Source organism: Myripristis murdjan, chromosome 3, assembly GCF_902150065.1.
Source record: "Myripristis murdjan chromosome 3, fMyrMur1.1, whole genome shotgun sequence".
Taxonomy (NCBI): domain Eukaryota; kingdom Metazoa; phylum Chordata; class Actinopteri; order Holocentriformes; family Holocentridae; genus Myripristis; species Myripristis murdjan.
The window spans coordinates 29062598-29078221 of record NC_043982.1 but is presented as its reverse complement, the minus strand read 5'-3'; the positions used below and the strand labels follow the sequence as shown (position 1 = coordinate 29078221).

Genomic DNA, 15624 nt, shown 5'->3' with positions numbered 1-15624 from the left:
TCAATCAGCCTTCAAATTTTCAACCTCCACACATCCATTCTTCAAAACAAAATATTATTTTAATCACGAATATATGACTGATTTCGACATCCATCATGTTTACTGTTTTGCTTTGGTTAGTCACATGGAGAATGACTGAACACCTCCTTCTTTTCTGCAGTAAATTCACTGGCCTTGGTGCACAGCAGAAAGATAAATACACAAGATAGTGCTCACTTTGCTCCCAGACCATAAACTTTAGCCCCAGAACTTTTTGGTGGAAAAGGGATAAAAGTTGATCCACTTTTTTCTAATTGGCCATTCCCATATTCCTGTGTCAGTAGGTGCTGCTAGGTGAACCTTTGAACTGAGCCAATGGACCAAAGATAGAGTTGGTGGACTGGCACAGCTTCACCTGCAAAGTGCATGGACTGGTCAGGCAAACGAGGACCGAAAAGATTCCACAGACACTCGTAAAAATAAGAAAAACCTGCTTTATTGTTCCCTGATGAAAGCTATCTGCTGAAATAGGTTGGTTTTAACAATTAAGTGTATTTTTCTTATTTTTGCAAGTGCCAGTGGACCAAAGATGTGGACCAGTGCATTTGTGTTTGCAAAATGAAACATTCACATGGGAACAAGAAAGTGTTTCTGGTGGCCTTCCTTTAAAAAGACTGCTATGTTATCCCAGATATATTTTAGAATGAAAATTGTAACTTACGCTCAGCAATGATAAGTGGTGGATAGAAGAGGAAGTAGCCCACCACTTCAGCTGACAGGCGACCCAGGAGGTTTGAAGCGGCAGTGCCATTGAGAAAGACAGTCCCATTCCTCACAGTGTAGATCAATGACACAGCAGGAGAGCCCGCCACATGGGACACACTTAGCATCTTGGCGGGAACAGGAATGGTGCAGACATAGACAAATATATCAATAAAATCCCATAAAACCCTTGAGATTAAACCAATGCAGTCAGATGTTACAGATCTGACAATGACACATCTGGTAGATCATAAAATAATGTGCAAAGCAGCAAAAGAAAGTAAAACATCCATAAAACAATCACTGCATCAGACTGACAAATATTATGACTATCACTAAGAAGTTACACAGGACACAAAATTCAATAAATATTGATATAACAATTTTGGTATTCATGCAAAACCACCGAATTAGCTTTAATATAGTCTACATGTTAATGTAACTGCTCATTAAAACTTAATACAAACACTTACTCCCTAAACACAATTAATTAGCATTTGAGAGGCAGCTCTTGTTTAAATGCCAATGCCTAATGCACAAAGGAATGATAATTATGTACAAATTACACACAATTTGCCATTTTGATTGTGTCTGCCAAACCACCAAAACTGTATGGTAATATCTGTGTAACAGGACGCAAAACTGTTGATAGTTAAATCTACTCAAATATGCTACTAATTATTTTTAGCAAACTCTATTAGACGCCATACATCTATTAAACCCTATTTTCAGTGAGTTTGAGTCTGAGCTGTAACCATGCAGCCTGCTACAGTGTGGGAACACAGCACACTGTCTTCAAGTTGTAAAGTTTTACCAATTCTGAATTACCACAGACAAATGTATGTACACTGCAGGTGCCTTTATAGATGGCTCTATCACATTTTTAGCCTCGATGCTCTGCTAAGGAGCAAGCTAACTGAACAGGTACCTTGTTGAGCTGACTCTATGATAACCTCAATTTGGAAATCAAGCCGAAATGTAAAAATCCTTCCCTAAAGGAATTATTTTAGAGTAATTTGCACAAAAAAAGTCTATATGACTTTAAAGGTTGGTGTGAATTGCTTTTCACTTAATTTAAGAATGGCTTTAGTATTAAGCTACCCTGTGGTTACAGGAGGCCAAGGAGAGAGAGAAAACTAAAGCAGATTCAAAAGGAGCTGAAAAATGTCTCCAGAGGCGGCTTGTCTTTGACAGGATGGGCCCAAAGCTGCAGGAGTAAGGCTGGAGGTAAAGATAAAGGGATGTATGGCTGGAAGTCCTCTCACTGCCGGCTGTGTATTGGCTTGTCTTGCAGAGCCTTAGTTTAGATTAGCACTGGGAGTCTGGTGCATGTGTATCAGTAACATAGTCAATAATGCTCATTAAAAAGTGCCTTAAACATTTAAAGGCATTAACTAGTTTTTATATTTGGGTTTTATGCATGGAATTAAAAAAAAAAACAAAAAACTGAACTATCCTTTTAAATTGAAGAACAATAGCTCTTGTTCGCATGATGTTGAGGGCTACTGGTGGTGCTGCGTTCTCTTTTAATACAGTTATAACACAACATTATATATAGTACAATTATTATATATGTATAATTATTATAATACAAATGTTGTTATTTGTTCTGGACAAAGACTGTTTTATCATACTTGATGCATCTTAGTTTTCTGCATGCTGGAGTGACCGCCTGTCATGCAGCAGGTGCCCTTTTTATTTTTTCGCCCCGGCCCTCTGTCCACCACTGCTGCACAGTGACAGTGAAACACAACAGTGCAGTAGAGAAACTTCAGTACCTGGACAGAGAGCCTGCTGTGGGTGTTGAGCACTTTGGCCTGTGCTTCAGAGAGCACGTTCTCAAGCCTCTGTTCCATCATTTGAGAGAAGCGACAGGACCGGGGATCGTCACCTGCTCCTACAAACCGCAGCACTGAGGCAGACAAGGTGTGCATGCAAAAACACTCGGAATTACTATATGCAAATAACAGTTACTGGGTCCAATACTGTGCTTTACTTTTTCATGTTTATATATTTTACATGTCTTATGAGGATATATTCTTGTAAGCTTCAACATTATTTAGTGAGGGCTTTACATTAATTTTGTGGGTGATACAGACTTACCAGAAACAGATGGAAATGTGCCAAAAAACAAACATGGTAAAATATGGCTTCCAAACAAATATCTCATAAAAAATTATATTCCCATACAACAAAACTGCACTCTTAAATACATTTAGGAGGGAACATACTTTGTTGCAGATTACATTTGTTTCTGACATACCACAAATATGTTTCTAATCAGCATCTGTTGTATATCTCGTTGCGTGGAATTTTAGCCAGTTTCGTTTACCGTTTGACACCAAAACCACTTAGTTAACGTTAGAGAAAGGTTAGGTTTAGGCATAAAACCCACTTGCTTGTAGTAAGGTAATGTAACATATGTAACATTTGCAACAAACGAACACCACTGTTGCTTTGCACTGGACTCAAACTCAGGTCACAATTCAGCAGTGCAATATCCCTGTGTATATATGATGCATATCGAGAAACCTTTTTTTTTTTTTTTTTTTTACATAAGCTCATTTTCTTATTTCTGTAGGATAAATGCACATATTTAGACTTAATGCACATATGTACATATGTATATGTACATACTTTTAGTACAATTTTATACATAATGAACTTTTTTACAAAGACGTAAGGCACAGATTTTTGTTATTACATTTTAATTGTAATTTAATTCTTCTCTCGGTAATTGAGCAACTGCAACTGACCCGATTTCCCCTCGGGGATCAATAAAGTATTTCTCATTCAGACTCTGAATTATATTTGATGATGCATTAAGATTGCGTTTTCACTATCTTTAGTCCATCAGTGCTGAGGGAACAAACTGAAACAAAAAAACATATCCAGACTTGTATTAGCCATGCAATTATACCATTTCAGGCATCCTCTCATTTTAAACTTGATCCTCATACAAACTTACATTAAGACAGACTATTGATTCATTGACCAACCATGAGAACAAAACATCTCAACCTTTTTTCTCGCTGATGCTTTTTTTTTTTGTGACTCTACCCCAGCTGACCTGTTTTCAGCTGGAAGCCAGTGGCTGGGCTGGGTCTCCATAATGCAGCGGGGAGGGGCAAGGCTGTTACCATGGGGAGGTACTGTCGTAGATCTGCTATCAGCCTATCACGGCCATAGGAGCCCAAGCCCTCCAGCACTACAGAGGGAGGGTAAACCATGTCCCCTCCGGTCACATGATAAGCCACCGTCATGTTGGGCGAACCGAACACAGTCTCCACCTGAGAGGGCAGAGTGAAAGACATAGGGGAAATTGGATTTCTTTCAGCAAGATCAATAGGCATGATCACTAAGTCACTATCGCCCAACAAACTGACTGGCAACATACTGAACTGCAGTGGATGGACAGGAGCACTTAAGGTGCACTTTAAGCACTCACTAATGAGAGCATAAGAAGCAGAGGGAAGGTGATTATGGAATAGAGATATAAGCAGAAAACTGGAGGGGATTGGAGGGTCACTGGGGAGGTGTGTGTGTGTGTGGGGGGGGGGGGGGGGGGGGAGGGGGGTCACAGATGAGTGAGACATGGGAGAGACTGTTAAAGAGCAAATTTATGATAAAGAGGCCTGTGTTCATTCATTTCAATCCTGAGAGACCAGGTACTACCGCTTTCTCACTTTCAGATACAATGATAAACAGGTTTTTCATGACTGTGTGCCCGTGTGTCTCTTTTTCATGACTGTGTGTCTCACCCTGTGTACAAATGTGTTTGTGTAAGTGTGTGTATTTGTTGATGTCCTTGGTGAGAGAGGGCTGTCCTTATGCAAACCCTGTCTTTGTGTGATTGGGTGGAGGGGACAGAGAGAAAGGAAACAGACGCTGCATACAAGGAGGAGGGGGAGTGAAAATCATTCAAATCTGTCATCTAAACCCATCTGAATGCCTGTGTTAACAGAGAGGTCCACTGGCCGACACACTGAGGGCCCACAGTCTCAGTATATCATAGCTGGGAATCACCACCACCTCACAATCCTGCCTTGTTATGAGCTCTGCAAAACAGAGCCTTTTATTATCACTTCAACCTCTCAGGCTTTACCCATGTGAAGGTGTTATTCAGAGATTGCATTTCACTAAGTCAGAGACTGGTAGCACACCGGCTAACTCAATCTCAACAGTGTGAAAGACCGCCAAGGGATTAACCCAAGAGATCTCAGTCGTTTTGGCATTCCACTGGTTTCCTGTTAGTGGAGAGTCTCCACTACACGGCACAAGATATTTCACATTTTCAAATGGTCTATGTTGGCCTTCTACTTTAATTCACTTGGTCTACTTTTCATCATCTTTTCTTTTTTTTTTTGTTCTTTTTTTTGCATTACGCTTCCACATCCCTACCCCCTCAACCATCTATAGCCTATAATTAAAAAGATACAATTTCCCTAGCCAACGACTTGCTTCCCATTGGATCAGCTGCTAAAAAGAACACTATAGCAGTGTTGGAAATGGGTGACATGAGTGCACTGAAGCCTAGTACCTGCAGAGGGGTGAGAGACCAAGAGGGACAGCAGACAGAGAGAGCATGTGTGAGTATTGACCTTCACATGGACAGGACAAACACATTGGCTTCTCTCCCAGTAACATGATACTTTAACACTGAGGAAGCCGTACGACATTCTGAGGCATTTCATTTGAATGCACGTATACTGTACACATCAACCTGCACAGAGAAATACACACCAGAAGATGCACCTTAGCTTGCCCAAAATTACAACACTCTCAAGGCACTAAGACACACTCGAAGACTGGGCAGAAAAAGAGGATGTTTCATATAGGTAGAGATCACACTGCTACCTCATTCATTCCCACACCCAGTCTTGCTTTTACACCCAAATTCAATTCCAGCCACTGAAAAGGGCAATTTCTCAGAAATGTACCGTGTAGCACAATAAACAGACATCCTACCTACGAGCTAATATCCTCCCCTCAAGCACCCTTTTTCTCTCTCACATACACACAGGCACACATACACACACACACACACACACACACACACACACACTCTTCTTCTTGTCATTGACTGCATTTCAGCATAGCTTCTTGTAGCCAAGAGGTGCTCCTGATACAAAGTCACACTGAGCGGAGGTATTAGAGGCTTACTGGAGAGAGAATGGTTTTGGCACAGCGGAAACTATGATTGGTTCCATAAATGGCTAATCCACAGACAGACAGATCATTGTGTGTGTACTGGATCTGTTTGTGTCCATATCATTACAGCAGGGAAAATGCTGATGAGATTCAGTCCCCCGGAGTTTTTGTTAAATCAAATCTGCTGTGTCCACTGCTATGGATACACTGATGGAATAATGCTGCTAGATTATTCAACATGTAAATAAAAATCTGTCCATTTCATATATAAGGAGTTAAGTGCAACAATTGTTATGTACATACTGCTACACTCCAGATCTATATCTTGTTTTAGTGTTGGTACAGTTCCTCAAATATGTGACATCACCCACTGCCTTCTGGGACACATTGAGTCAACCTAATTTCTATATTAGTCCTCATTTCTCCTCACATAGCCTACATGAGGGTCCTTCGTTTAAGTGTCTAATTCACTCTACGCTAATAAACCACCAGATTTCTGGTGAGTATATCCGACAGCAGAGAGCAGCTGGGTTACGCCACATGTTTTCTTTCATCAGGTAGCCAGAGCTCACCACAGAAACCCAGACTAATACTGGGTTTATGAAAAAGTAGTGGCCAAACTGTTATATGTGCACATAGCTCCAAAGGGAAAAAAAAGAAAGAAACATTCAGTGTCCCACACATAACATGGGAACAACTTTAAATAAATACGATGTGCTCAATAAATTCTGGAAAACTTACAGTAAATAGCAAGAAATTAAGAAAAAAAATACTTTGTTATTAATTTGCTCAATGCCCATCTTTTCCACTGCCACACTAAACCAAAATCTTAACACCAGACATCCAGAAGCTCTGGATGCATTTAATATTTATTCCTGTACTCATTAGGATTCTAAATAGTACAAAATATTACTTAGGTGGCAGGAACTGTTGATAGATGTTGCAAACAACTGCAAAGTGTATGTCATAGTGAAGGCATTTCAGGTTTAATCCACTGGCTACAATCTTTTTTTTTTTTTTTTTTACAGAAAACAAACTGCATAGATTGTTGGAAAATATCCCCCTTAAGGACAAAGTTTATCCTACCCCATTTTACAACGTAAAAAGATAACATTATATCCAAACCATGCTATTCGAACTCTACCACCATAGTTTTCATAGCCCTTCCAATCAAGTTCTGAACACTTCAAAAATGGATCACTACCATTTAGCTGCCTGATTTTATATGTAAATTAATGTGGTAATAACATTAATAGATGGATAAATGGATGGTAGACAGATGATGTGCAGCTGTTTGATAAAGCTGTATTTGGCGCAAAGTGAAATGACACTCTAACCTGAGCCTGGGCTGTGCTATCATTCAGAGCTTTCCGCAGGCCCTGACTCAGCGCCCTGCGTAGGTTCTGCCTCTGGATGCTGTCCAGCCTGTTCCTTCTCACATAGATGGAGACAACTTCGATAGACAGACAGACAGACAGACAGAGGGGGAGAGAGAATGAGAGCAAGACAGAAAGAGAGACACAGCCTGTTAGAGCAATGATACCATTTAATAAAATATTTCTGACCACTGTATTCCCACAGAATGTTGTTAAAATAATCATTGCTGCAGTGGCTGAGTTGTGGAAAATAAGTGGTAATTAGGTGGTAAAATGTGATGTTTACCTGTTTTCACCCACATTCTCTCTGTGATGTTGCACTGCTGTGGTGGAGCTTCTGTGGTGGTGGTGGTGAAAGGGGAGAGGAAAACAGTGGTGACCCCTCTGGGGGGGCTCGTCCTTGGAGGGGCAGGAGGAGTGAATGTTCTTCTGTTGGCCTGACTCTTGGTGGTTGAGGTGGTTGTTGTTCTCCTGGTCATAGGGGTAGGCTGTGATGTGGTTGTGGTGATTGGCTGCGGGGTTCCCGTGATGACTTTTGCAGAAGGTGTGGTGGTGGGGTTTTTAATTCTGGAGGCTGAAGCTGCTGTCGTGGTGGTGAGCTTCAAGGAGGCTGTCGTGGTGTCCTGTCGAGGGGTTAGAGGTGATACCTGAGATGGCGTCTCGGTGGGCCCAGAGGAAACGGTAATGTCATCAGATTGAGAATTGGTTAGATTAGTCTCTTTTTCTTTGGGAATAGTGAGCCCCATAGCTCTGGATGTTCCAGTTGTTAACTCATCTGCACCCGTCTCTGTAATGACAACAAACATCTCAGTCACTTCCTGTAAGGGATGGGAATCTGCTGATGATACCAGACTGGGTCGAAGGGGTGGAAATGTAGGTTGCACTCCTTTGGAAAGGACAGAGACAGATGATGATACAATACTAGGGTACAAGGATGGGCTGGAGGATGATGTCCCTCCAGCTGAGTTAATTAGAGTTGACAATGATGATGAAGATGATGATGATGACAATGATAATGAAGGTGGAGCAGACTTTGGAGCAGTGTTATTCATATAAAGGGAGGACAGTTGTGGATCTGTGGTACCACTGAGGGACAGTGGTGAGGTTTGTGGTGGTGATGATGATGATGATGATGATGATGATGATGATGATGATGGGAGGGAAAAAGTTGATGATGGCACCAAGACTGTTAATGAGGTTATAACTTTCAGCACCGAGTCAGTTGTCTTACTGATATTGACAGTGTCGGAAAAATGAGGTGCAGCCTTGTTTGGTGGTGATATTTCCGTATCAGATGCAGATTCAAGAGAGTCAACATCAGCGACTGTCTCAGGGGGGTTATTCTTGGTGCTATACACCAATGCACGGGAGACAGCCTGTGAAGATGTCACGGAGTCATTAGTTGTGTGAGAGAGGGGCAAAAAGACATTTAACCCTACTGTTCCCTGAACTGATGGAGCAGTGGTGTTCACGGTGGCTGCTTGTGGTGCACCAATAGCCCCAGGAGATTTGAGATTAGCTGGAGACTGACTCAGGCTCTGTTCTTTGGACCGTGGTTTGTCTTTAAGATAAGTAAAAAATGTATGTTCTCCAGAAAACCGCTCTGTCCCATTGGGCTGAACTGAATATGGCTCACTGGTGGATATTGTTGGAGCGGTTGAATTCAGCATATGCACGTTCGAATGTGGCTGGTCTCCCAGTTTTAAATTTTCAGATGTTGGTCCATCTGCTGTTAAATGAGAATTAACGCTGTCAAAAGCAGTAGATGTATTTTCTGACTCAAAGGAACTCCTTTCAAAAAATACAGGCTCGTTAGTTTTCCACTTTGTCTGTGGTGCAATTAGTTTTGTGCCAAATCTGAAAACAGTACTATCTGTTCCAGTGTTGTTTTGTCCATTGTTGGAAATACTAGCTGCTGCAGGTGATGATGCAGAGGGAATAGTTGTTGGTCTGTCCAAATAAAAAATGGATTTATTGGTACTAATCCTGGTAAAAGGTCCCTGAGAGTGAGACGAATGGTTTGTTCTCAGTGTTAGGACATTTTCTGACCAGGAGGAAGGAGAGGACCACTCATAATGGCCCATGAGAGTAACATCATCTTTACGAGGAAGACGTTTAAGAGACTCTAATGCAGCATCAAATGTGACTCTGGATGAAGGGATACCAGTGGGAAATCCTTTGACAGACTCCTCAGAGCCTCTTTTCAATATCAAAAAGTCTTTTGTGCTGTTGAAAGAGGGCAACTGTGCTGTGAACTGCAGTGAAGAAATGCCCTTCTTATAAAACACGGTGTCTTTTATCATAGTTGACCCCTCATATCCAGCAGCTACAGCAGAAACTGAGCTGTTTGCAGTATGTCTGTGGAAGCTCTCACTTGGCCTTTTAGGATGTGTCATGTGAGCATAGGAAGCTAGTGATGTTGGATCTTTATCTGCATTATACTGGACCTGGCTACTTAAGTGTAAATGAGAATTATGGTCTGTCTTCGCTTCTTTTATGATACGAGCAGATATTTCAGTTGAAGACGTGGTAGTCTGTTCAGTTAAATCAGGTTGCAGAAAAGGATGAGGCCTTGTATAAAACCTGCTGAGGGAAGTAAACAAAGATCTTGCTTGAAATGGCGCAGGTGAAGTGGTCACTCGTGATAACAAAGTTTTGGGTTGGTCTAGGAGATTAATGTCACTATCAGCAGACAGCCCTGAGGAATCAACAGTGATGTTGTAGTTGGGGCCCCGGCTTAGAAATAATGGTAGCAAGTGTTTAGTCACAGTGTAGTCTGGACGACTTTTGTGAATGGTTTTAGATGTTTTTGCTAATTCCCCTGGTAAAGCTGGTGTACTAGAAAGAGAGAACATTTTTCTGTCAGATATAGGGACAATTTTCACTGTCATCCATGTTCTGTGTTCCTGAGTTAAACCCTTCGGAAAACCCATTTGTGTTACAAAGTCCTTTCCATTTATTGCTGGATTACTTGGCAAATGAAGTGATTCTGACACAGAGGAGGATGCCAGTGTCCCAATGGCTGCACCCGTGGTGGGACCAGTGTTGGGTTCAGGCAGTGCCTGTGTAGGTGAAAGTGAGCTATCCTGGTAAGTTTGAGAAGACATAGATCTGAGCTCTGATGCAATCCCTTCCTGTCTGTTATTTATATTGAAGACAGGAACTCGAGGGCTGCCTTGACCTGCTGCTGTCAGTAAATCACCGGGATTAGATGCATGCTCTGAGGACATCATGCCAAGGTGGATAGGTCTTATCTCAGTGATTGCAGTTTCAGAGGGAGACATTTTATCTGGTGGGGTCCTGGAGGAAACTGTAAAATATGATGCTGAGGTTCTGGGTGTCATTGCTGGTGATATAGTTGGATTTACTATATGTGAGGGTACTGACAACCTGGTTGCAGTTCTGAAGCCCCTGAAAGCAAACGTTTGACTGCCTACCATTGTCTTGTCTTTCTCTACCATATGTGCTGTCCCAATCCTCCTGCCCTTTGTGACATGACTGGAAACTGAATAGCCTTCAGGATGGATAGACTGCAGTGCTAATGCAGGATTTTGTGAAGCTCCCTGCTGCCTTTGATCAGCTAGCATCTCTTGATCATGATTAGAGGGGAATGAAGTGCTTGTTTCCCTGTTTTTGATCGAGATAGTGTTTGTGCCTCTCTGAGTGACTCTGTATGAAAATGCAAAATGATTTTGTCCATGGTTTGATGTGGAAAATGCTGAGTATGTGCTCTTTGCTGGTGTCTTCATTACGTTTGTGATTATAGTCCCTATAAGTGTTCCAGTCACCCCAGGTGATTTATCCAGTGATGTGTAGAAGTGTGTGGCGTCTTTATTGCTGGTTTCATTAGTCACTGTTTCACGAGGTGGAATGGCTGATGGAGACGCTGTTGAATTCAGCAATCTGTTAACAGTTGTTGGCAAATCACGAACTGAATGAATGGTGGACTGCGAAGATACAAGGCTGTCTCTCTGATGTGTAGACCCTGCAGGTGCTAATTCCATTTGTGTGTTAGGGACAGAGTTGGTTAGAGTCCACTGGCGTTGAGATGAAGCAGCTGTTGTAATCCATCCAGTGGAAGATGACAGTGATGTTGAAAAACGAGACAGTAATGATGATAACAATGAAGAAGTGAATGGTGTTGGCAATGATGATGAAGAAGATGATGATGAAGAAGATGATAACGTTGATGGTGATAATGATGGTGATGATGATGAGACATTCTTATTCCTATCTATTAAGGACACCTGTGATGGCCCAGACACAGTTGATGCCATGGTAACAGCCTGAAGTGTTGTGATGTGTTGGTGAGGCATGCTGGAAGTCAGACCTGAGCTGGTGGATAGGTTCCTATTGACTCCCAAAGACAAGGATGAGGAAGACATCCCTGAGCCCTGGCTAAAATTGTCTGAAGGCCATTGGCTGGTGTGGTTCTTGTCCCTGGTGATAGCTGGAGAGGCTCTGCTTTGAGCAAGGCTCAGCGGATATTTGACAGTTCCTGCCAAAAAGGTTAGAATGGAGGAGAATGCAGGCTGCCCTCTTAACCTTTCCCCCTCAGACACAGCCTCGACATTTGAATGGATGACTGAGAAAGGCACCTCCTCAGCCACGGGCAGGTTGGCCAATGAATGAGCAGGAACAGCTGTGACTGTGGGCTCGCTTGGTAAAGATGAGGAGCCGGAGGCATCATAGGTGATTCTGTCTGTAACAGAACAGAAAGGGAAAGGATGGGTTAGTATTGGTAATTTCAGCGACAAATACAGTACTCTACTTAACTTAAAGTTTCAAAACTGTTGGCAAAGAAGTTTGCGACTTTTATTTCCTTCCAGATGAATCTGCTGAAATGCTTCTTCATGTTGCCTAAAGAAATTAGGAAAAGAACAAAACACAAGAATCTCTGCAGTCCATGAGCTACTGGCGATGTAAAAAAGCATTTCATCACATGAATAGAAATGTTGATTCTCTGTCCTAGTAGCAGCTGACAGTGTAAAGAATGTAAATGCCTGAGCAGTGTGCATATTCATTCAACCTCTGTGTCAGCACAGAATTATCTTACTTAAACATGACAGATGGAGCCATTACATTGACCCAGGTCTGTTACACCACTAATAATACCACCTGTATCGTATGGATGAGGTATCTGTTGAGTCCTATTCACAGAGTCATGTATGTTCTCAACTTAATCCACACTAAATTAACTTTCAAACATTCACCTGTAATCGTCTTAATTATCTTCAGCAATCTTGTACGTGTATGTGTTACCTATGTGGCAAACCTCACCCATTAGGCACCAAGATATGTGAAAACAAACCACAAACAGTGCTTGCGAAGACTATTTGACACAGGTTTGGGGTGTAAATACATTTTGCTAACAGTCTCAGACAGTATGCCAAGGGCAGACATTTAAATTCCCAAAGGAGAGAAAAAGAGAACCAATCTTCAAAGTGGAACAAATAGAATTATTCAAGAGATGGCAGCTGTGTGCTCAAGTATAGCTAAGATAACACTACTTCTAAAAATGTACAAAAGACCAGTGTTACAGTGTTTTGTGCCTCTGTAGAAATTATACCACACTAAACGAGAGACAGAGAGAGAGCGAGAGAGCGAGCGAGAGGGAGAGAGAGAGAGAGAGAGAGAGAGAGAGAGAGAGAGAGAGGCTTACAATACATATCATAAAGAGTCTGCTGGTGATTAATGTACTGAGATGGCCGGCGTGGAGCTGGCACTCATCCATTCCTTTCGTCTCCCTTCATTCTCAGCACGTTCCCCACACATCCTCAACACATCCATCTAGGGGGTTCTTTTATTCATTTATAAAGATTTGCAACCCTGTCACATCTCCCACTGCCTCTGTATGTTTCCCATGCTGAGGTGCATTCAGCTAACGCTCACAGATAAGTGGAAGCTGGAGGGACGCTAACTGGAAGGTACTGTGTTTGGGAAATACCTAGTCGATGACAAATGTGCCTGAATTGCAGAAGGATATTAGGTTCTCAGATATTTGCTCATGCTCATTCAACATGCTCTGTATGTTGAGAAATGTTCAGTGCATACTGTGGCAGCATACTGAACTAAGTGCATTGTGCTTATTTTTTTTAATGAATTGGAATGAGAATTTTGCATTAAATTGTTCTGAGTCAATTTGTCACTTGATTTATCATATAACAGTACATTTCACAGAGCTGCACATTTTAATCGTCTACACAAGTGTTATGCAATAGCTTGTATTTAAAGCTCTACTTATAAATTTTCAGTAAATGCTGAGAAGTACTGCAGTGTTTTGTGATGTAAAGTGTACCGTAACCCATGTATTACCAATACACAGCCTGAAAAGGTAATAGTAGCATTGAAAAGCAACCTGAACATTTTTTTTCTTCAGATGTTTGCTGAGTGTAAAATAACAACGTATAACATGATCCATACATTTAGTGAAATGCTCATAGTCCAGGTCACTTACTCTGAATGCACTCTGAAATGTCACCAATATCCAAGGGAACTGGCACAACGGTTTCGTATGATTGGGCTCTGGAAGACTAAATCACTGAATTTCATTAACTGCCAGCATTCATTTCTCAAACACAGTCCATTCACACTGTATTCAAAATCCCATTTAATTTCCATTCTTGAAGAAATCACTAATGTGACAAAATGTGATTAGGGAAATTAGGGCAATATACTGCTCTTCTTAATCCATGCTCAGCAGGGTTGAAAACAATAACTGGGATTGAGGGAAATTTTATTTCTATCTCATATAAGCCACATAGATAACTCAAGATTTGTGTCCCACTTCAAGGCCACTGTGAGGTCAAACAAAGAGGTCATAGACATGAAAGTGAACTTCCTGCGTCCCCCCCCCCAAACACACACACACACACACACACACACACATACACACACACACGTGCGTGGTGTCCCTGACTGCAACAGAAGTTGGGGTGCATGGGATGGAGGCCAGTCCAAAGCTGAGGTGTGGGGTCCACCTGTGGTTTGCCACCTGCTCTAAGAGTACTGAACATATGGGTGAATTTCAACCATGGGCTAGAGAGAAAAAAGTGTTAGGAGAAAGAAAGAAACAGAGAGACAGTTGTTAAAGAAAGTGGGCTGAGAGGTGTGGAAAAGTAATTAAAGAATCGCATGAGTGGTTGGGAAAGGAGAGGCAAAAGAATGGGGGAAACTTTGGGGCTGAAGTAATTCTGGGGGAACAAGGAATACAAGTAAAGTGCAGTTTCTCACAGATCAAGCTGCAATCTTGAACGCACTTAATCTCACAACAGATGTCATTACTACTGTTAGTAACTACTAGCTTGTTGTGACAGTAGAGGGTGCAAACTTAGCAATTAAAAGATAAACCAACAATTTATTCAAATATAATGAGATGACCAGTCATTAGATACTCAATGCACTTCCGATAAATAAAACACATGGTGTCAGCATTCAGTTTTAGCCACGAGAGAGCTGTATGATCCTTACTTCTTTCGGAGAGCCTCTGCAACCAGCACACACAAATCGCAGACCTCATTTCCACAGTTTAATTTTTTCCTCTGCAGTCAGCGCTATCTTTGAGCCACCAGGACACAGACATGACACTGCTGGGGCTCCCACTGCTCCTCTCATATTATACACTGCTTCTCCTTTTGCTTTGAGCTGTTTTTGTTTCTTTATGTGCAGAAAATGGTAAACAAGAAGTATAATTCAGTGATGAGCCCCAGGAACAGAGGCTGATTCAAAATGCTTGGTGAACTTCATCTGAACACATGTATTGCATGTGCCTGCTATGTTTTGGCTGTTTATGGAGGCAGCACATCCGACTGCTTGAAGCTGTTTTTGTTCCACTATGTGGCGGAAATGATAAATAAGAGATTCTACACTGTAGTGAGGGGGAAGGATGTCCAGGAGCAAATAATTTGTTTGAAAAGTTTGGCCAACTACATCTGAACATATGTATTTTGTGTACCCTCTATGTTTTGGCTGATTGTGGAAGCAGCATGTCTGAGCACAGGCTGTTGGATGGTGCTGGTGGTGGTGCCAGGCACTGCTGAGGTGACAACCATGGAGGGGAGGGAGGAAGTCACACAACCAGCACTGTGATTCAGTTTTTTTTTTTTTTTTTTTCTGCGGGTGCAAACACCACAGCAGGATGAGACATGCAACAGCTGCGGTGTGGACTGGAACCAAGCCCAGTTGAGTATTAACACGGTGGAGTTGCACATGGCAGGAGAGCTGTTACTCTAAACAGAGAGAATGATCATTCACTCACTCACTCATTCATTCAGTAAGTCAGTCATTCATGCATACACACATTTGTTATGCTTTATGTTTGTATCTGTGGACTGTGAATAGACACCCACCATCACAT

General features: G+C 41.8%; 1 protein-coding gene across 1 annotated transcript in view; it reads right to left on the bottom strand.

The window, feature by feature from the left end:
* The window catches only part of kiaa1549lb (KIAA1549-like b), a 74735-nt gene that overhangs the window by 35938 nt on the left and 23173 nt on the right, over nucleotides 1–15624 (bottom strand). The window contains exons 2-7 of the mRNA XM_030076232.1: nucleotides 11662–11970; nucleotides 7555–8106; nucleotides 7230–7345; nucleotides 3812–4031; nucleotides 2520–2653; nucleotides 701–869 (exon numbers count right to left, since the gene is read on the bottom strand). Of these exons, the coding sequence (XP_029932092.1) occupies nucleotides 701–869; nucleotides 2520–2653; nucleotides 3812–4031; nucleotides 7230–7345; nucleotides 7555–8106; nucleotides 11662–11970 (1500 nt within the window). The remainder of the gene's footprint in view (nucleotides 1–700; nucleotides 870–2519; nucleotides 2654–3811; nucleotides 4032–7229; nucleotides 7346–7554; nucleotides 8107–11661; nucleotides 11971–15624) is intronic.